This window comes from Bufo bufo, chromosome 7 (assembly GCF_905171765.1).
Source record: "Bufo bufo chromosome 7, aBufBuf1.1, whole genome shotgun sequence".
Taxonomy (NCBI): Eukaryota; Metazoa; Chordata; class Amphibia; order Anura; family Bufonidae; genus Bufo; species Bufo bufo.
Genome location: NC_053395.1, coordinates 170,988,889 through 171,011,863, shown reverse-complemented (window position 1 = coordinate 171,011,863; position 22,975 = coordinate 170,988,889). Strand labels below are relative to the sequence as shown.

Genomic DNA, 22,975 nt, shown 5'->3' with positions numbered 1-22,975 from the left:
GGGGCACTTTCAGCATCCGATCTTTTTTGTTCTTCTGGGACATAGGCCGCACGCCTGACTTGTATGGCAGGGGCTTTCTCCTCTCTGCAGGACCAAGTGTGTATATACATGGCAAAGGGGTGGGGGTTGGCCGAATAAGCAATCAACCAACCACTGTTGAAGGTGTACGTCAGGGATCAGCAACCTCCAGCACTCCAGCTGTTCTAAAACTGCAACTCCCAGAAGTGTGCATATTGGGAGTTGTAGTTTCGAAGCAGCCGGAGTGCCAAAGGTTGCAGATCCCTGGTGCGTGGGCTTCTTTGGTGTCTGGGTAACCTCTGCTCTCCCTCTACAGGTCGTCTCATTTGAAAACCCTCTCCAGTGGCTTCATGTTGGCGATCCTGGATTGTCTTCACCCTGCGGTGGCTCTTTCATGTACTTTCCCTTAGCCGCTTTCCTGCTCGTTGGATCTGGTTGTAATTCCTTGAAGACTCCTCTTGGCCTGACATGAGCTCCCAGACTCATCCAGGTATATTAAAAAAATATATAAAAAAAAAAATATATATATTATTTTGCCTGTGCAGCGCTGCGTATGAATTGCCGGAAAATGGATCAAAGGTTTATTGTTGCGTCAAACAACGGTGTCGGCTTTCAGGTATTTTGCTCACACGCTTCGTAGCGTACATGAATTAAACACAATTCTAGTAGCATGGCGCCTGGTAGAATAATAAACCTTGTGCCCGCGGTGCCGTCCCACCTACAGACAGTGAACAGATGGCTGGAAATATGCTGAATGCATTTGGTATCTGGCGAATTTTTTTTATTTGTATTTTTTTTTAATCTGAGGTCCTAAGCGTGTTTTTGTGCTTCTCTTTAGGATCCACATTAGCTCCAGACCCAATCGCCGCACCCCCCTGTTCCGCTCGTGAAACTCTGTAAAAGTTATGTTCTCCATTGTACATAGATGAATAATAAATTGGGCCGCCCGTTAGGCTCGCCATAACAATGGAGAGCAGGGAATGCCCTAACCGTTACCCGCCCTAGGCTTGTATTGTATTTGGTCAATCCATCTGGTGTTGAAAAGGTTTAATGAGGGGTGTGGGGGGGTTAGAGATAATTTAGGAGGATGTCAGCAGTTTTTCGAAGCTTTAGCTGGTGCTTTCAGACTGGCGTGAGAATCCCAAGCTTTACTTGATGGCTGACTTGTGATAATGCCTTTCCTAGCTTCTGTTCGTTGCTTGCTCGGTGCCTTTTGATCCTGAGAGCGATGAAACAATATCTATTTATAGGCGGCGGTGAACTGGCTGTTCTGTGGCGGATCGGCCCTGTTTTCATGAAGATTGGTTATACCCTTCCCTCGTGTTAACAGGCAGCGAGATAGGCCGCCCGCTCTGCAGCGTTTACTTCTGTCTCTGGAAAATTCAATGCAACTAGGCAGGCACTTGATGCTTTTTCTTGTCGTCTTGCTGTATAATGAAACCTTCTGTATTTTTACAATGTACTTTGTGTTTCAGTTCCTTACCGCTTGCTGTCAATGAATAAAAACACTGTTTACCCCTTAGTGACCAGCCTGTTTTGGGTCTCAATGACCAAGCAACTATATAATTATTTTTTTTTTTATTGCTCTTTTTGTTTTATTTTTTTATTTTCCATGTCAGTGTAGCCATATGAGGGCTTGTTTTGTGCAGGACAAGTTGTAGCTTTTAATGGCGCCGTTCTGGGGTTCATATAGCTCTCTGATTTTTATTTTTTTTATTAACTCTTTCTTTAACCCCTTAAGGACCGGGCTCATTTTCACCTTAAGGACCAGGCCATTTTTTGCAAATCTGACCAGTGTCACTTTAAGTGCTCATAACTTTAAAACGCTTTGACTTATCCAGGCCGTTCTGAGATTGTTTTTTCGTCACATATTGTACTTCATGACACTGGTAAAATGAAGTCAAAAAAATTATTTTTTTTGCACAAAAAAATACCTAATTTACCAAAAATTTGAAAAAATCTGAAAAATTTCAAAGTTTCAGTTTCTCTACTTCTGTAATACATAGTAATACCCCCAAAAATTGTGATGACTTTACATTCCCCATATGTCTACTTCATGTTTGAATTGTTTTGGGAATGATATTTTATTTTTTGGGGAAGTTATAAGGCTTAGAAGTTTAGAAGCAAATCTTGAAATTTTTCAGAAATTTACAAAAACTCAATTTTTAGGGACCACTACAGCTCTGAAGTCACTTTGCGAGGCTTACATAATAGAAACCACCCAAAAATTACCCCATCTAAGAAACTACACCCCTCAAGGTATTCAAAACTGATTTTGCATACATTGTTAACCCTTTAGGTGTTGCACAAGAGTTATTGGCAAATGGGGAGGAAATTTGAGAATTTCATTTTTTTGTCTAATTTTTCATTTTAACCCATTTTTTCCACTAACAAAGCAAGGGTTAACAGCCAAACAAGATTGTATCTTTATTGCCCTGACTCTGCCGTCTACAGAAACACCCAATATGTGGCCGTAAACTACTGTATGGCCACACAGCGGGGCGTAGAGTGAAAGGTGCGCCGTATGGTTTTTGGAAGGCTGATTTTTATGGACTGGTTTTTTGACACCATGTCCCATTTGAAGCCCCCTGATGCACCCCTAGAGGAGAAACTCCCTAAAAGTGACCCCATCTAAGAAACTACACCCCTCAAGGTATTCAAAACTGATTTTACATACGTCGTTAACCCTTTAGGTGTTGCACAAGAGTTATTGGCAAATGGGGATGAAATTTGAGAATTTCATTCTTTTGCCTAATTTTCAATTTTAACCCATTTTTTACACTAACAAAGCAAGGGTTAACAGCCAAACAAGACTGTATCTTTATTGCCCTGACTCTGCTGTTTACAGAAACACCCCATATGTGGCCGTAAACTACTGTACGGGCACACAGTAGGGCGTAGAGTGAAAGGTGCGCCGTTTGGTTTTTGGAAGGCTGATTTTGCTGGACTGTTTTTTTGACACCATGTCCCATTTGAAGCCCCCCTGATGCACCCCTAGAGTAGAAACTCCATAAAAGTGACCCCATCTAAGAAACTACACCCCTCAAGGTATTCAAAACTGATTTTACAAACGTTGTTAACCCTTTAGGTGTTGCACAAGATTTTATGGAAAATAGAGACACAATTTCAAAATTTCAAATTTTTGGCAGATTTTCCATTTTAATATTTTTTTTCCAGTTACAAAGCAAGGGTTAACAGCCAAACAAAACTCATTATTTATGGCCCTGATTCTGTAGTTTACAGAAACACCTAATATGTGTTCGTAAACCGCTGTACGGGCACACGGCAGGGCGCAGAAGGAAAGGAATGCCATATGGTTTTTGGAAGGCAGATTTTGCTGGACTGGTTTTTTTGACACCATGTCCCATTTGAAGCCCCCCTGATGCACCCCTAGAGTAGAAACTCCAAAAAAGTGACTCCATTTTAGAAACTACGGGATAGGGTGGCAGTATTGTTGGTACTAGTTTAGGGTACATATGATTTTTGGTTGCTCTATATTACACTTTTTGTGCAGCAAGGTAACAAGAAATAGCTTTTTTGGCACGTTTTTTTTTTTATTATTTACAACATTCATCTGACAGGTTAGATCATGTGGTAATTTTATAGAGCAGGTTGTCACGGACGCGGCGATACCTAATATGTATACATTTTTTTTTATTTATGTAAGTTTTATACAATAACTTCATTTTTAAAACCAAAAAAATGTTTTAGTGTCTCCATAGTCTAAGAGCCATAGTTTTTTCAGTTTTTGGGCGATTATCTTGAGTAGGGTCTCATTTTTTGCGGGATGAGATGACGGTTTGATTGGCACTATTTTGGGGTGCATATGACTTTTTGATCGCTTGCTATTACACTTTTTGTGACGTAAGATGGCAAAAATGGCTTTTTTTACACTGTTTTTATTTTTATTTTTTTTACGGTGGTCATCTGAGGGGTTAGGTCATGTGATATTTTTATAGAGCCGGTCGATACGGACGCGGTGATACCTAATATGTATACTTTTTTTATTTATGTAAGTTTTACACAATCATTTCATTTTTGAAACAAAAAAAAATCATGTTTTAGTGTTTCCATAGTCTAAGAGCCATAGTTTTTTCAGCTTTTGGGCGATTATCTTGAGTAGGGTCTCATTTTTTGCGGGATGAGATGACGGTTTGATTGGTACTATTTTGGCGTACATGCGACTTTTTTGATCACTTTTATTACCTTTTTTGGGAAGTAAGGTGGGCAAAATTTCAATTTTCTCATAGTTTTTATTTTTTTATTTTTATGGCGTTCACCGTGCGGGGAAAGTAACATGACCGTTTTATAGATCAGGTCGTTACGGACGCGGCGATACCTAATATGTGTAGTTTATTTTATTTTTTTAATTTTTATTCAGTGATAAATGGTTTTTTTTTTTTTATCTTAACTTTTTTCACTTCTTTTTACATTTTTTTGACCCAGACCCACTTGGTTCTTGAAGATCCAGTGGGTCTGATGTTTGTATAATACAGTACAGAACAATATATATTGTTCTGTACTGTATTTTACTTACACTGAACAGATCTGTGCTTTTAGCACAGATCTGTTCAGCACCATGGACAGCAGGACGCCTGAGCAGGCGTCCTGTTGCCATGGGAACCCTCCCCGTCTGCTCAGAACTTCGCAGACGGGGAAGGGTAAGCACGGGGCTGAGGGGGGCTCTCTGGGAGCTCTCTCCCTCTCCATCGGGGGGCTGCAAAGGCACAGCAGCCCCCCGATGGAGAGGGAGGGAGCTCCCTGACGATGACAGTTAACTTTTTCCATACAGCGGTCCGTACGGACCGCGGTATGGAAAGGGTTAAACGGCTGACATCTGCACAGATGTCAGCCGTTTGTACCAGGGTGCCAGCAATGTGCTGGCACCCTGGTATAACCACTAGACACCAACGATCATTCATGGGGAGGCGGGCGGGGGATCGCGATCCCGCCTGCCGCACCGCCCGCCTCCCGCAACGCCCCCACCGCATGCGACACCCCCCCTGCACCACCCGCCGGCATCAAATCATGCAGGGGTGCAGGGGGGGGTGAATAATAATGATTTTAGCCACTCTAAAGTTTCTGATCCCCGCGGTCAGGGACCGCAGGCATCAGAAACTGCAAAAAGCGCAGCAAACCGCAGGTCTGAATTGACCTGCGGTTTGCTGCGATCGCCGACACGGGGGGGTCACATGACCCCCCCTGGCGTTGTCACAGGATGCCGGCTGAAGGATTTCAGCCGAAATCCCGTTCCGTTTAACCCCTCGGGCGCCGGAATACAGATTTTAAGTCAGGACGTACCGGTACGTCCTGTGTCCTTAAGGACTCGGGAAATAGGGCGTACCGGTACGTCCTATGTCCTTAAGGGGTTAAAGGGAGGATAGGAAAAAAAAAACATCAGTACTGCCATTTAGTTTTTTACGTAGCAAATTTTGCGACATTTGTAAAAATAAAATTAGATCTGCAAAAAAAATAATTTTGTTTTTGTACATTTTACTACTTTTGTACAATTAAACCCCCCTTTTTTAATAAAAAAAATATATTAATTTTTTTTTTTTTTTTTTGCATGACCGCATCCCAAGGCCCATGATTTGATTTTCTTTCTACTGAGTTGTGATTGTGTTTTTTTTTTTTTTCCTTCGTGGGACTTCGACTTCTACTTGTACTTTTCATGTGTATAATTTCTGGGTGCATACTACTTTTTGATTGCCATTCCTTTTTTCTTTGGCGAGCACAAAAAAAACCTTTTCTGTTTTTTTATTACTTTATTTTTTATTTTTTAAACGTTCACTGTGCAGGTTAAATTTGCATTATAATTGTATAGAGTGGGTTGTTACGAATGTGACGATACGTGGAGTGAATTTTATTTTTACAACTTTTTTTTTCATGGAAAAGCGTATTTGTGGTGGTGCCCATGCCTAAAAGAGGAACCTCCCTTCCTCTAAACCACTTAGATGCCAAGGTTGCTATTGGCCGCGGCATCTAAGGGGTAAATGGCCCGGATCAGGGCTTCTGCCGATCCTTGCTGGTAGATCAGGAGCCTCGCTCTCATGTGAGAGCAGCTTTCCTCTGTACAGGAGACCTGTGCAGTCTTTGGACTAGCCCATCCCAGCCTCTGCAGCCCTCAGGTCTCCCTGTGTCAGCATCCAGTTTGAAACAGGTCGCATGGCCGCCTCAGCCAATCGTTGGCTACAAGAGCCACGTGACGCAGAGACTGGGGTTTCGATCCATAGCATGTCAATTTATGCTGCAGGTTTTACCCACAGCTTTCAACTTTTATAGTCCAAAGCAGTGAGGGACCCCCTGCTATCCTTGCAGGAATGCTTCTGCAAAGACCGGCCAGTTTAGGAAGTTTTTTGCAGTGGAAGGTCTCCTTTCGTTCTGCTGCAGATCTACGTATCTTCATGGTCACAGACTACAAACGAGCCCTGTCTAGTCTGATCCCACACTCATGTGTTACTCCCTCTGTCCCCACTTTTTGTAGAAGGTGTTCTTAGGCTTTTTTTTTTATATCTTTCATAGCACCGACCTGTGTAGAGAATAAAGTCTGGTCAGTTCATTCCCCAGTCTCCACTGGGCTCAGAACGGCTGTGGGCTCTTCCATGCGGGTCATGCAGCATCGGTGGCATGCTAGAGGAGGGGTAAGTACTGAGCAAACTATCTTCCCTCCACCGGCCATCACACAGCAAGATTTTTAAGAAAGCCCGGAGAGCTCCTTTAACTTACAAACAGTAGAAGATGAGACAGATCAAGGCACCCTAAACCCAGGATTTGTTTGTAGTCTGTGACCATGGAGACGCACATAGCTCTGCATAGGGACTGTATACACAAAACAACAAGAGATTTTTATTTTTATTTTTAATCCGAGCTATTTGCACTGTTTCATTATTTTTTCCCCCCCTGATGCTTAAAAGCAATACTAGGGGTTGCTGAGAGGAGCATATGCTTTCAGCCACGGCCTGTATTGACTAATGGGTCTGTAGGCACGGTTTTAATAAACCCTCACAGCCGTGCGTGCTCACTTACAAAACGCTGATGCATCTACAGAGCAATAGATCCCAATAATGGTAGTTGTAATAATATTATGGGATTACTATGTATGCAATAAGCTGATTCATATCTTGTCATACAAGGGACATTAGACCAATATCGATGGCTGCGTCCCCTTCATGTAGATGCTGGTGGTTATCCTCCTTCTGACATCTCGGAACAGAAGGTCCCTGCTCAAAGCTCCCTTTTATTTTATTATTTTTTTCCCCTTGTACTTCTCTCCAGCAAGGCAGTAACATCATTCTTCTAATCATCCTCCAAGAGGCTCCAGTGACGTCGCTTGCCCGAGGCAGTGCTGTCTTCTTCCTATGCTGGAGGAAAGTACTTGGGAGGGAAGAACTTGTATGAGTGAATATTTCCTTTGGATTTGTCGGGACAAGATGCTTTCATATAGGTGTGGCTGATGTAAAGATTAGTGTTTTTTGAAAAACCCTGGGATTTGTAGGACTATTACTATACAAACTATAAAAAGGACCACGATACAGCGGATTTAACACATTTATTGCTGGAGGCATTTATTATAATGCCTTTTTATTTGTACGGTCAGATTTTTTTTTTATACTAAAACTAACCATATACGTTCTTTTGTCCGCTGCGCTTCTGACATAGTAATGTTATATGTGGCGGGTGTGAATATTGTTATTGATTGTGACGATTGGTGACATTTATTACGCTATTGTCTTTGTAGAGAAAAGCTGAAAATGTGTGAAGCATCCTGTTTAAGTTCTTATGTCGTCCAAATGTCACTAGAGATCCTCGCCATTTACTTTTCCGTGTCTTTTTCTCCGCTACCCTCTCCACATTTACAAAATGTGGATGGGAGGAGGTGAACCCCGAGCAGGACCTCTGCGGCCTGACGTATTTAAAGGGGTTGTGCCAAGTTTTGAAGTTTTTCCCCTATCCACAGGATAGGGAATAAGGCTACTTTTTTCCCCGCTGCGATTTTTGTCCAGCCGCGCCTCGGCATGTTTATAGTGAATGTGGCTGGATGGACTTTTGGCAGCACACGTGTGCACGCGGTAGTACAGATCTGGCAGGAACAGCTTACCGCCAGTGTGAAAGTAGCCTAACTGATCGGTGAGGGTCTGACTGCTGAGACTCCCACCGATCTTGAGAGCGGGGCCGGGTCCCATTCTCTGGGTCTGATGGAGAGGCAGGTCGTGCATGTGCCCTGCCACTTCATTCATTTTCTACTGGACCACCGGAAGCACTCAGCTATTTCTAGTGGTTCTATACAAAAGCAGTGTCGACCGGCCATTCCATCATACCCAGGGAGTGGATCCCACATTCTAAGGATTGGTAAAGGTCTCGGGAGTCAAGACCCTCACTGATCAGTTAGTTATTCCCTATCCTAACTTTAGAACTTGGCACAACATGTGCACCAGAAAACTGGCACACATTAGACCAGAAATCTATGCCAGCTCCCATTCCGGCATACATGTATTTTTTTGGGGGGGGGGGGGCATGGATCTCCAAGTGATATGCAAGAACTATTACCTCTTACCGATTCTGGGTGCATTGTGCCCCTTAGCCCCCTTAGTGTTTTTTAATAGAAAGTTATCTCTACCCTCCCTCCCTGCCTTGTAGGACAGCCATCTATTAGCTAGAACAAAGAGCGGCTGCAAAAAGTGTCATTGACTCGCAAGGACCCAGCATGGGCCGTGCGTATTTGTAATTGAAAACATGAAACTGTTATCAAGGGTTTTAGACGTGTATTTCGGAGAGTAATAAGAGCGTTTTATGTGCTGAAATGCGCTACGTATTTGCTGTTTGAACATGGCCTGACACCCAGCAGCACATGGACAGTGCAAAATGCTGTGCACCAGGTAGTGTATTTTGTCTACCTTCATCTTAGGGCTGATGTATACGACCATATTTTGCATCCTCGTGGACCACGATACGGACACAGGCAGCCAGGTAGCAGCGCATGGCCCATATGTCTGCTGTGCGGTCCACACTCATGCATGTAGCGCCCCTGTCCACTCAGCACTATTTTGTTTTTTTATTTATTATTTGTATATGCCCACCTTCTGTCCGTAGCTGAACGTCATTATTGAAGGCCCCCAAGGCTGGCACCGTCGATGGCACCTGTTGCAGGGAAGCACTGTGGAGTTTGCTCTCGCCGCAGATCAGCTTCTGTTATCTGGATAATGGCAATAAGAGCGGATTCCAGTTCCTGCATTAATGAGAGCAGGAGCTCTTAAATCATGTGTACACATTCTGCTATTGCTCTCCCTTATCAGTGAACCCAGAATAAAATAGTTTCCTGCAGATATTATTCTGAATTTATCATTTTTAAGGCCGTACAGTTTAGCTGTGAAAATGTTACTTCCAGTATAACGTTAGACACACCTGGTCGATCATAGTGGTATACAGATTCTGTTTGACATTGGATACTCACAGCTATACAAAGGGATTTGACACTGTAGCCAAATGGTTTAGGCTGTGTTCACACCTCTGGTGAACATTTCCGGCAGAGAATAGGCTGCTGGAGTTCATCAGATACAGCATTGCCGGAATCACTGACGGACTGTAATGTGGTCCGCTGGTGGTCCGCCCGCTATCTGGCGTAAATGCTGGGTTTCTGCTGGACAAGACAGGGAAGCTACTTTCACACTAGCGTTCAGAGAGGATCCGTCTGGTGTCTGCACAGACGGATCCTCTCCTAAATGCAGACGTTTGGATCCGTTCAGAACGGATCCGTCTGCATTATAGTTTAGAAAAAATTCTAAGTCTGAAAGTTGTTCAGACGGATCCGTCCAGACATTACATTGAAAGTCAATAGGGGACGGATCCGTTCGAAAATTGAGCCATATTGTGTCAACTTCAAACGGATCTGTCCCCATTGACTAAGGGATCCGCTCGCCTCCGCACGGCCAGGCGGACACCCGAACGCTGCAAGCAGCGTTCAGGTGTCCGCTCACTGAGCAGAGCGGAGGCTGAACGCTGGCAGGCGGATGCATTCTCAGTGGATCCGCCTCCACTGAGAATGCATTGGGGCCAGACGGATGCGTTCGGGGCCGCTCGTGAGCCCCTTCAAACGGGGCGCACGAGCGGACACCCAAACGCTAGTGTGAAAGTAGCCGTTCACACTTACATTGTAAGTGTGGACGGATCCGTTTGCCTCCGCACGGCCAGGCGGACACCCGAACGCTGCAAGCTGCGTTCAGGTGTCCGCCTGCTGAGCGGACACGGAGGCTGAACGCTGCCAGACTTAGGCTACTTTCACACCTGCGTTTAGGTCGGATCCGTCTGGTATGTGCCCAGACGGATCCGCACCTATAATGCAAACGCTTAGATCCGTTCAGAACGGATCCGTTTGCATTACCATGATAATGCAAACGGATCCGTTTTGACTTTACATTGAAAGTCAATGGGAGACGGATCCGTTTGAAAATTGAGCCATACTGTGTCAACTTCAGACGGATCCGTTTGCCTCCGCACGGCCAGGCGGACACCTGAACGCTGCAAGCTGCGTTCAGGTGTCCGCCTGCTGAGCGGAGCGGAGGACAAACTGAGCCAGACTGATGCATTCTGAGCGGATCCGCATCCATTCAGAATGCATTAGGGCTGGACGGATCCGTTCGGGGCCGCTTGTGAGAGCCTTCAAACGGAACTCACAAGCGGAGCCCCGAACGCTAGTGTGAAAGTAGCCTGATGCATACTGAGCGGATCCGCATCCACTCAGAATGCATTGGTAGCTGGACGGATGCGTTCGGGGCCGCTTGTGAGACCCTTTACCTGCGCCCTCCTCCACCTGCTGTGTCCAGGCTTTTTCACTTCCCATCCTTGACTGCCTCGCACTCGAGCCCCCCACCGTCAGCATCCACTCTGACACTGCGGCAGCCAATCCCATTGGTCATGTGACCAGTTGACCTGATTGGGGGGGCGGGTTGTAAATTACTGCTGTGGCCAGTTAATAACAGCGGGGGACCCGAGTGAGGCAGTCAAGGACTGGGAGCGAAGGAGTTTGGGACCCAGCTGTGGTGAGCAGGTAAGTGTACTTCCCTTTTGCAGGTCTGCCCAGGAAGGAGGGTTTGCTAAAAACCCCCAAAAGGTGGCCAGCCCCTTTAATCTTTCTTTTTGGTTACATGCCAAACATTACCAATTTCCTGAAACTTCACTCGAGGGGCTTAGTTTTTGTTTTAGTACGGTGTAGTATTAGTTTACTACATCTGTTGTTTTTCAGTCTAGTCATTGACTTTGTTTGTGGCCACCCGACACTGGTGCTGACCTGGAAGTGTCAGCAGGTGCAGGCGTCTTTTCTGCTGCGCAGCGGCCTGTCACGGGATGCTCGGCATGGATGAGATACGCAGACGCTGGCTCCTTCTCTGTATTTTTGGAGCCTGTGTTTGCGTTCCAGCCTCCGTGGGAAGTTTCAGGGTTAAGGTTACAGCTGGGGTTTTCCCACAAGTTGTACGAGCGTTTGTCTTCACCTCTCCTTGTGGTCTCTGGTGGTTATGTTACACGGCAGGTTAGAGGCTACTGCAGGTGTGCTTTTATTGCCCCGTCTCAGCGCCTGGAACCCACAGTTCCTGGTGACATTCCTACTTTTTTTTTTTTTTTTTAAACTCATTTGCCAGCACATTACTTTGGCTCGTTTTTTGGGTAGTGTATTGTATACATCTCTAGAACTGGAAAACCTGAATCCTGCATCTTTTTCATCCAGATGAGAGGTCTACGTTCAGGACCCGTCTGCTTGAGGCCTCTGCTGTTTACGCTCTGGAATGTGTGATTTTTGGATGACAATTGGGCACATGAGGTAATGTTGTCACCAAGACACACCTAGATTTGTCTCCGTGGTGAAATGCAGAATGTTCCAAGATTTCCTGTACTGTCAATACAAGCCTTTCTATGCCAACAGTAGTCGTCTTATTAACTCCTGTGTTACCAATAAATGTGAGATATAGCTGAACTAGTGAGGAGGAGGAGGTGGTGGTCTGAAGGCGTTGGCGTGTTTTGTCTACTTAGAAATAGGGTTGAAGGACCATGGGGAAATGGCATCTTTAACTCCTTTTGGCTTAGGCTTCGTTCACATCAGCGTTCAGCCTTTACGTTCTCCTATTCCATTTAGGAGCAGCAGAACGGTAAAGACGGATTCGGTACATAACGGAGCCTACGGACCCTAGACTATAATGGGGTTCGTTAGCTTTCCGCTCAGAAGATGATTTTGGAGCGGAGACAAAAGTTGTGTGCACAGGACTTTTGTCTCCGATTCAAAAATCTTCCTCTGAGCAGATACCTAACGGACGCCATTATAGTCTATGGGGTCCGTAGGCTCCGTTCGGCTCAGTTATGTGCTGAATCCGTCCTTTCGGTGATGTGAACTCAGCCTAAAAGGGGTTTTCCACGATTACCATGTTTTTTTTTTAACAGATTTGCCCATGTAGTTTCTTACTTTTTTTTTTCTTTTTCTTTTAAGTACCTTTTTATCTCTTCCCCCACCCCCTTTATTTATTTATATATTTTTTTGGGGGACTCTCCTGACCCCTTTTTACATTAATTTCCAACCTGTAGGTAGCACTTCCTGTTGTTGTATCCAACCAAACCCATGATGCACTTCTCCTTTCTCTGCCACAGCATCAGCAACGCCCCTAACCCCCAGCTAGTTTATAGCTCCTCCCACCAGCTAGTTACATAGACACTCCCCTGTCACTGCCCCGCCCATGTACATACCATTACAGGAAATAAGAAAGAGCCACATGGACATGGTCATGTGACCACCGCCCAGATCAGGAGATAGGAGCAATAAAGGTAAAAGAAATACATTACAGAATAACAGCGATTATTTTAACCACCTGCCGCCACGCTAACGCCGAAAGGCGTCATTGCGGCGGCTCTCCCAGGTCACACTAACGCCGATTGGCGTCATCTCGCGTGAGCCGAGATTTCCTGTGAACGCGCGCGTTCACAGGATCGGAAGGTAAGCGAGTGGATCTCCAGCCTGCCAGCGGCGATCATTCGCTGGCAGGCTGGAGATGTGATTTTTTTTTAACCCCTAACAGGTATATTAGACGCTGTTTTGATAACAGCGTCTAATATACCTGGTCCTCTGGTGGTCCCCTTTGCTTGGATCGACCACCAGAGGACGCAGGCAGCTCAGTAATAAGTAGCACCAAACACCACTACACTACACCCGCCCCCTGTCACTTATTAACCCTTTATTAACCCCTGATCACCCCATATAGACTCCCTGATCACCCCCCTGTCATTGATCACCCCCTTGTAAGTCACCATTCAGACGTCCGTATGATTTTTACAGATCCACTGATACATGGATCGGATCCGCAAAACACATACGGACGTCTGAATGGAGCCTTACAGGGGGGTGATCAATGACGGGGGTGATCACCCCATATAGACTCCCTGATCACCCCCCTATCATTGATCACCCCCCTGTAAGGCTCCATTCAGATGTCCGTATGTGTTTTGCGGAACCAATCGATGTATCCGTGGATCCGTAAAAAACATACGGACGTCGGAATGGAGCCTTACAGGGGGGGTGATCAATGACAGGGGGGTGATCACCCCATATAGACTCCCTGATCACCCCCCTGTCATTGATCACCCCCCTGTCATTGCTCACCCCCTGTAAGGCTCCATTCAGACATTTTTTTGGCCCAAGTTAGCGGAAATTTTTTATTTTATTTTTTTCTTACAAAGTCTCATATTCCACTAACTTGTGTCAAAAAATAAAATCTCACCTGAAGTCACCATACCCCTCACGGAATCCAAATGCGTAAAATTATTTAGACATTTATATTCCAGACTTCTTCTCACGCTTTAGGGCCCCTAAAATGCCAGGGCAGTATAAATACCCCACATGTGACCCCATTTCGGAAAGTAGACACCCCAAGGTATTCGCTGAGGGGCATATTGAGTCCATGAAAGATTGAAATTTTTGTCCCAAGTTAGCGGAAAGGGAGACTTTGTGAGAAAAAACAAAAAAAATCAATTTCCGCTAACTTGTGGCAAAAAAAAATAAAAATTCTATGAACTCGCCATGCCCCTCATTGAATACCTTGGGGTGTCTTCTTTCCAAAATGGGGTCACATGTGGGGTATTTATACTGCCCTGGCATTTTAGGGGCCCTAAAGCGTGAGAAGAAGTCTGGGATCCAAATGTCAAAAAATGCCCTCCTAAAAGGAATGTGGGCCCCTTTGCGCATCTAGGCTGCAAAAAAGTGTCACACATCTGGTATCGCCGTACTCAGGAGAAGTTGGGGAATGTGTTTTGGGGTGTCATTTTACATATACCCATGCTGGGTGAGAGAAATATCTCGGTCAAATGCCAATTTTGTATAAAAAAATGGGAAAAGTTGTCTTTTGCCAATATATATTTATCTCACCCAGCATGGGTATATGTAAAATGACACCCCATAACACATTGCCCAACTTCTCCTGAGTACGGCGATACCACATGTGTGACACTTTTTTTGCAGCCTAGGTGGGCAAAGGGGCCCACATTCCAAAGAGCACCTTTCGGATTTCACCGGCCATTTTTTACAGATTTTGATTTCAAATTACTTCTCACGCATTCGGGCCCCTAAAATGCCAGGGCAGTATAACTACCCCACAAGTGACCCCATTTTGGAAAGAAGACACCCCCAGGTATTTCGTGATGGGCATAGTGAGTTCATGGAAGTTTTTATTTTTTGTCACAAGTTAGTGGAATATGAGACTTTGTAAGAAAAAAAAAAAATCATCATTTTCCGCTAACTTGTGACAAAAAAGAAAAAGTTCTATGAACTCACTATGCCCATCAGCGAATACCTTAGGGTGTCTACTTTCCGAAATGGGGTCATTTGTGGGGTGTTTGTACTGTCTGGCCATTGTAGAACCTCAGGAAACATGACAGGTGCTCAGAAAGTCAGAGCTGCTTCAAAAAGCGGAAATTCACATTTTTGTACCATAGTTTGTAAACGCTATAACTTTTACCCAAACCATTTTTTTTTTACCCAAACATTTTTTTTTTTTATCAAAGACATGTAGAACAATAAATTTAGAGAAAAATTTATATATGGATGTCGTTTTTTTTGCAAAATTTTACAACTAAAAGTGAAAAATGTAATTATTTTGCTAAAAAATCGTTAAATTTCGATTAATAACAAAAAAAGTAAAAATGTCAGCAGCAATGAAATCCCACCAAATGAAAGCTCTATTAGTGAGAAGAAAAGGAGGTAAAATTCATTTGGGTGGTAAGTTGCATGACCGAGCAATAAACCGCTAAAGTTGTGGAGTGCCGATTTGTAAAAAAGGGCCTGGTCACTAAGGGGGTATAAATCTGTGGTCCTTAAGTGGTTAAAGGATGCTGATGCAAACTGGAAACCCCCTTTTAAAGTTGCGGAACTGACCAACCATGTAATGTGTGTGGCTTTATTCCGACTCTTCTCTGATGGCAGATGTTGGAAGGAAACTAATGATCGGCTAGTTGAGTTCAACATGCCCGATCCTTTTATTGTTAAAGGGATTGTCTCATCTCAGACATTGGGGGCATATCGCTGGGATCTGCCCTCATTGTCTTATAGGTGTGTGTCCTGCTGGGACCCGCATCTATATCGGGAACGGAGCCCCGCAAAGTGGTGGCTGGAGGACACTGGTCCGGCCACCAGCAAGTGCTCTCCCCATAGAAGTGAATGGGAGCGCACTGTGCATGACTGGCCACTGCTCCCATTCACTTCTATGGGCCCGATGGAGATAGCCGAGCCAGTGCTTGGCTATTTTCGGCTGCCCTATAGAAAATGAATGGAGGGCTGCTGCGAATGTGCAGTGCGGCCTCCACCACCTTTGGGGCTCCGTTCTTGATATAGATGCGAGATAACCCTTTAAGGGAGTTAAGTGACCATCAGAGGTGTCTGGCAGCAGCCTTTTTCCTCACCCTGTTGAGAACACGTGCATCCTCAGTTCAGCTGAGCATGCATATATGTAATGGAGTCAGGAGGAGTAGCTGTTCACTGAAACAAATGTGGCAGCAGGAAAGGGCAAATGTGGCGAGTTATTTTTCTGTTTCATGATGGCACTTTAAGGGTATGTTGCTATGGGTTCGCTGCAAATTTTTTAGCCACAGGGTAGAAAGCTGGTTGCAATGGCGGCACAGTGGATGACATTTGATGAAATCCTATGCATGCACTGCAGAAAAAAGCCGCCTGGTAATTGACCTGTGCTGTGTTTTTAAATCCACAGCATGTCCATTTCTGCCATGCATTTCACCCTTAGCAATACATTGGGTAAAATCTGAAGGAAAATCTGTGGCACATCTGCCGCAGACTTTTGTGCTGCAATTTTCCATTCCATGTGAATAAATCCTGAGGGTACCTGTACATTTTTATTTATTTATTTATTTATTTATTTATTCATTTATTTATTCATTTATTTTTTTATTTTTTTTTCGTGTGGGGAAAATTGCAGCTTAACTCAGTGCCAGCAAAGGGTATGAGATCGGACAACGTCATGTGCGCTTTGGTTTAGGCTACTTTCACACTTGCGGCAGAGAGATCCGGCAAGCAGTTCCGTCGCCGGAACTGCCTGCCGGATCAGGCAAAATGTATGCTAACTGATGGCATTAGTAAGACTGATCAGGATCCTGATCAGTCTTAAAAATGCCTGATCAGTCGAAAAAATGCATTGAAATGCCGGATCCGTCTTTCCGGTGTCATCCGGCAAAAACGGAATCGGCATTTATTTTTTCACCTTTTTTTCAGTCTGCGCATGCGCATACCGGAAGGACGGATCCGGCATTCCGGTATTCCGGCACTAATACATTCCTATGGGGAAAAATGCCTGATCCGGCATTCAGGCAAGTCTTCAGTTTTTTTAGCCGGAGATAAAACCGTAGCATGCTACGGTTTTCTCTTTTGCCTGATCAGTCAAAACGACTGAACTGAAGACATCCTGATGCAAACTGAACGGATTACTCTCCATTCAGAATGCATGGGGACATACCTGATCAGTTCTTTTCCGGTATAGAGCCCCTGTGACGGAACTCTATGCCGGAAAAGAACAACGCAAGTGTGAAAGTACCCTTAGCTTTCCGTGTGAAAATTGACCTGCTGTGCGCATTTTAAAATTCATAGCATCTCAATTGTTAGTGCAGATTTCATCTCTCAATGCAGAGGGTGAGATCTGTGGCAAATCCACATGAAAATCCATATCAAAAACGGCAAAGCACTGAAATCCACATGAAAATCTGGGCAGAATTTTTAAATCTACACGTGTGTGCAGGTATTATATAGGCGTCCAAGATGGATTTGCGTCCAAGATGGATAACTGCTGATTGCTGAGCTACACCTGTAATTGCTATATTGTCCATTTGAATGTATTAGTGCAGCCGGCGATTAGTAGTAAGTAGGGTTTTCTGTTTTTATGTTTGTGTTTCTGCCCTGTCACCGGGATTTTGTGTATAGAGCTGAGGACATGGGTTGCTAGATGGCCGCTAGCACATCCGCAATACCCAGTCCCCATAGCTCTGTGTGCTTTTATTGTGTAAAAAAAAAAAATCGATTTTATACATATGCAAATTAACCTGAGATAAGTCCTGTATGTGAGATGAGTCAGGGACAGGACTCATCTCAGGTTAATTTGCATATGTATCAAATCTTTTTTTTTTTTTTTTTTTTACACAATAAAAGCACACAGAGCTATGGGGACTGGGTATTGCGGACTTGCTAACGGCCATCTAGCAACCCGTGTCCTCGGCTCTATACACAAAATCCTGGCGACAGGTTCCCTTTAAGGCCTCATTCACATGTCAGTAGTGGTACACTGACATGTGAATGAGGCCTTAAAGGGAACCTGTCACCAGGATTTTGTGTATAGAGCCGTCAACTTTTAATGTGTTTTTTATTCTCACATTCTTGGTTTTTACTGATCGTGCGCTACTTTGGTGCGGACCAAACACGCCTATTGAAGTCTGTGTCTGTGAAAATCACTGACTGAACAAGGATAACATTTGTGTTCTATAGGTGGTGTTCACAGAGCATTGGTAGGAGATGGACTGGAAAGGAGTTTTTCAGCCTAGCAGTGCTTGTGGAATACGGTTGACCCATAAAGCGAAAACAAAAACAAAAACTGTCATATGGACCAAACATGGACCCTTCAAGGATGTTGTCACGGATAAGACACTGACTGTCCTGTCACAGACACGTGAATGAGTCCTAAGGCTGGTATTGTACCTGGAGATGTTTCTGACTATTGTCGGGATGGAAGCGTTCCTTCCTGACAATCACCTGCTCGTCAGTGGAGGAGACCGCTGCTATTACATGCAGCGATCTCCTCCGCAGCATGGGGAGGAGTGATCGCTAATGCCATCGCTCATCCCCCATACAGAATTATTTACCGGCAGCAGAGTGTGATTAGACAGCACTTATTGCTGGCGGCAAACAAGGATTTATTTATTTTTTTAACCTATGAATGAACGTTTTCTTGTTCATCGGGGAAATCGGCGGCAGTATTACACTGCCAGATCACTAACAAGCGATGATCTGATCGGCTATCACTAGGTGTAATACAGCCCTAAGGCTCCATTCACACGTCCGTGGTGTGTTGCGGACCCGCAAATTGCGGATCCGCAACACACCCGCCCGGCACCCCTATAGAAATGCCTAGCAAGCTGCGGACAAGAATAGGACATGTTCTATCTTTTGCAGAGCTGCGGACCTGAAGATCGGGGCCGCACTCCACAAATGCGGATGCTGACAGCACACTGTGTGCTGTCCGCATCCATTCCGTCCCCATAGAAAATGAATGGGTCCGCACCCGTTCCGCAAAATTGTGGAACTGATGCGGACCCATTTGCGGATGTGTGAATGGAGCCTAAGAGCGAGCACGCCCTAGCTTACATTTACAGTTTGCATACTGGTACATACCCAGTCCTGCTCTCCGCGGACAAAATGTATACAGCTATATAAAATCTAGGCAGACCTCTAATGTACGGACGCTCCCATGTGTTCAGTTTTATGGAGTTTTTGAAGCCAAAACCATGAGTGGATTAAAAAAAAAAGATGCAAAGTTGTATCTGTCCTGTATATCTTCTCGCTTTTTGTGATCCACTCTTGATTTTTGGCTTCAAAAACTGCATAAAAAACAGCCAGGACTCCGGACTGATACATTAGCTTGCCGTGATTGACAGGTCTCTATACCTCATTGTGCACTGGGCGGATGGGAGCTGCGTAGAGTTTTCTCTCTGATCTAAGGGCGTGAGCCGGCGTTCAGACTGTAGTCGCTGAAGCACATTAGAGGAAAACTTAATAGGATCGGGCGCCTCCTCTAAATCGAGCACTATCACTCTATTAGTGCTGCATGTTCGTGCCGGTAGGTTTCAAATAACTCTTTAAAGCTGGCCATATATATTAAATGTATGTTGGCTGAAGCTGCGATTTTGGTATGAAAACAGCTGACCATTTAATGCATATGGGGGCCCTCCAACTTTCTTCGATGGCAGGGGGCAAAGAAGGATCACGCCTTCGGATTAAAGCATTCCCAATCCTTTTTGTTCTTGAGGATGCAAGCCAGGGATCAGCAACCTTCGGCACTCCAGCTGATGTGAAACTACAACTCCCAGCATGCAAACTTGGCTGTTCGTGTAACTCCCATAGAAGTGAAAGGAGGATTCTGGGAGTTGTAGTTTCAGAACAGCTGGAGTGCCGGAGGTTGCTGATCCCTGAGCTAGAGGTTTGTGACTGCAGCTTTCTCTCAACACATGAATGACCAGCCGATGCCTCGCTCCAGTATACGCAAGCCAACATCCTGCACACATGGCCGCTGCAGCCAATGAATGGCTGCAGCAGTGACGCGTCGTCTGTTCGCCATGTAACCCAGCCACGTGACACATGGGGGATACGTTACTGCTATAGCAGCCACGTGGAACAGGATGTTTAGACCTGAGCAAGGCAGCGGGGGACCGCAGGTATTGGAACCCAGCAGCAGGGAGCAAAGTATGAAGATGAACAACCCCTTTAAGGGAAGATGTGCAAGATAAAGAAGTATGAGCATGGAGGCAGGCGTTCTTCTTGATTTTGTGCCTGTAATTCCTAAAACACTGGAGTGCCAGCCTCCCACTCGGCTGATAACAGAGAGCAAAGGACTGTTTTGCACTGCACAGCAAAGGTAAGCATGGGAAACTGTACTTTGGGCGTCCCCTTAGGAGCCTTATTTGGTCTTTGGGGAATATACTGAAGCCCTAATGCAGGAGAATGAAGACGTAGGCATGGGTTCACCTTTGTGAATGAACCTGAACAATGAACGGTTGTTTATTCCCTCCCATCTCCTCTGTGTCAAGCAGGTAAACGCCATTGTGCTCCGCGTTGTATCTGCAGCTGCTTGTTGGCACCGGAATCGCATCCCGAGAAGCGGCTTTTCATTCTTCTCTTGTATCTATTCAAGTTTAATCGTACGACCCTCCTCCTCCTCCTCTCTAATCCGTGTTGTTCTTTGCATACCGTAGGTGCTAAGATGTCATTATGATGTCACAGCCTCACGAGAGGCGTGGGATGAGCTCATTCACAGCGTTTATATTAATAGCTCTCCCTCCTCCACCTTGCTCCCATCGCACTTGCTTGCGTCAGACCCCTCCTTTCTCTTCCCTCTCAAGTGTCAGCAGGTATTTTACTCCTCAGCCGCACAATACCTTAGAAAAACAACTTAATGTTTCAGAAGTCACAGCAGGTGTCCCTTTTGTGAAGTGTAAATGGTAGAAAATACAGCACGGCGGCGATGGTAGGCTACGCTGACTGTGTGTGCAAATGACCCCGTTACAACTTGTCACCTACCATTAGCTGCTTCCGGCTGTAGCTGCATGCATAGCTTTAAGAATGGCCACCATTGCTTAAAGAGGACCTGTCGCCTCTCCTGACATGTCCATCATGTTAACTGTCTGCGTTCCCCGTGTAATAACAATTCTGGAGCATCTATTCTTAGGTTGTGCCATTGCGTTATTATTCCTGCTAGAAGTTATGAATTGCTAGCAGTTTGCATTGAAGGTCTAGATGGATGTTACCAACTGGGCGGTGTCCCTGCGCGGTCTGATGCTGGCGCTACTGACTGGATAATGTCAGACTGGTAACGCCCATCTGGACCTTTATTGCAAACTGCTAGCATTTTTTTCTTAATTTTCGAGCAGGAATAATAAAGGAATGGCACATCATAGGATCATAAGAATAGATGCTTCAGAATTATTACCCATTTATTATGTGGAAAGCAGGTACTAAAACAGATCATTGTGGATCCGAATGCTAGGACCACCACCAATCACGAGAATAGGGGTCCCACATACCCCGTATGAGTGGTGCTGACACCCTTTTAAGATGACCTGTCGCCACTCCTGGCACTCATTCTGGGTCATCTTTACTTACAACTCTGCATCATGCTGTTCCTCGTTTATTCATCTTAAATATTTATGATCGGGTGTTACTGCCAGGCTCTGATCCTTCTGTGACGAGCAGGGCTATTTCTATTGGCTGCTTTGCAGAAGATCACTGCAAGAGTCTGCATGTCCACCAGCGCACTGCTCATTAGGTGGACATGCATATTGCCTTATTCCAGGCATCCTCAAACTGCGGCCCTCCAGCTGTTGCAAAGCTACAACTCCCAGCATGCCCGAACAGCCTACAGCAGGGCATTGTGGGAGTTGTAGTTTTACAACAGCTGGGGGGCCGCAGTTTGAGGATGCCTGCCTTATACTTTGTACACCAAGTGGCGACATACTATGTTTTTTGTTTTTTTTGGACTGCATGTCAGTTGCAAATAGGCTTTTATTATATTTTATGATCTATACAATGAATGATATTTATTCGTAGGACAACCCCTTTTGATAAGAAAATACAACTATACCATCCATTGTTGAAGGGCAGTGTATGTATATAAGCTATAATGGCATGGTAACCGTAGATTCTGCATTTGTTGTTGGTTTGGGGTATTTTTATGCCCCTTTAGGATTATGTAATAATAGATGTATTACAATTCTCATAATTTCTTGGTATTTTATCTCTATTATTAGAATTGCTCCATTCAAAGGTGGAAAGGTTCTAATAAAATCTCGCCAGTAATCTTCTACAGCCTCCCATAATTCTTCAATAAATCCTCATAAAATCCCTGTCTAAGACATGCTGCGGAGGAGGAGTTGTGTGAAGGCATTGCTGTACGGTTATTTCTGTGTATTTGGGTACAAATCTAAAAGCACCAGGGGCCAATCTCTGAACTTCAAGGGCCTTGTGTATGATGACCAGTACAGGAAAACTGGAGCAGTTGCTGATCACAACCTATTGGATTACTACCTTCCTGTTTTCTAACTAGCACTGGAAAATGATTCTCAAGGCAACTCTATACCAGAACTTGTATCTAAGATGGCAGCTATCGCTACACAGTTGAGTTCTTTAGGTCTTTTTTGGCCTTCCCTAATATTGTTCTCAGTCTAATTATTCCTTTCTTCAGCTGCACAGCTAGATATATTTCTCTCACAAGCAGGGGGCAGTTTTAAAAATCCTCCCGATGCATACCTATTAACATGCACTAGAAACAGAGTGAAAACACCCTAAGGACTCATGCACACAGCAGTGTAGTTTATGCATATTTTCTGTGTAGATTTGCAGGTGTAGAAACCGTAGATGCACCATTTTCCTCACTTTTTTTTTTTAATTCAGATTTTTGGCACATATACATTAGTAAATCTTTGGCCTTGTTCAAATTTACGGAAAAAGTGGGGGGAAAAAAAGCATAGAGACGTGCTCTACTTTGGTCTGTGATGTGGACCAAAGACGCCCATTGAAGTCTGTGTCCGTGAAAATCTCGGACACAACAGGGATGGCATCCATGTTGACTCCATTTTTCACTAATAGGATGTTCTGGAAATTAGTTTTCAGCTGAGCAGTGTCCGTGGAATACAGATGACACACGGATCCTTCACCGACCTCTTC

The 22,975-nt window shown here is 44.8% G+C and overlaps 1 protein-coding gene across 3 annotated transcripts in view; it reads left to right on the top strand.

Annotated features, from left to right (window-relative positions):
- HDAC4 (histone deacetylase 4) overlaps positions 1-22,975 on the top strand; it is a 181,954-nt gene that overhangs the window by 32,242 nt on the left and 126,737 nt on the right. For all 3 annotated transcript variants that reach the window (XR_005780549.1, XM_040440747.1, XM_040440746.1), the window contains exon 2: positions 335-508. Coding sequence is in view for 2 of the 3 variants with exons in the window: in XM_040440747.1 (XP_040296681.1) it covers positions 487-508 (22 nt within the window). In the remaining variant the exon portion in view is untranslated. The remainder of the gene's footprint in view (positions 1-334; positions 509-22,975) is intronic.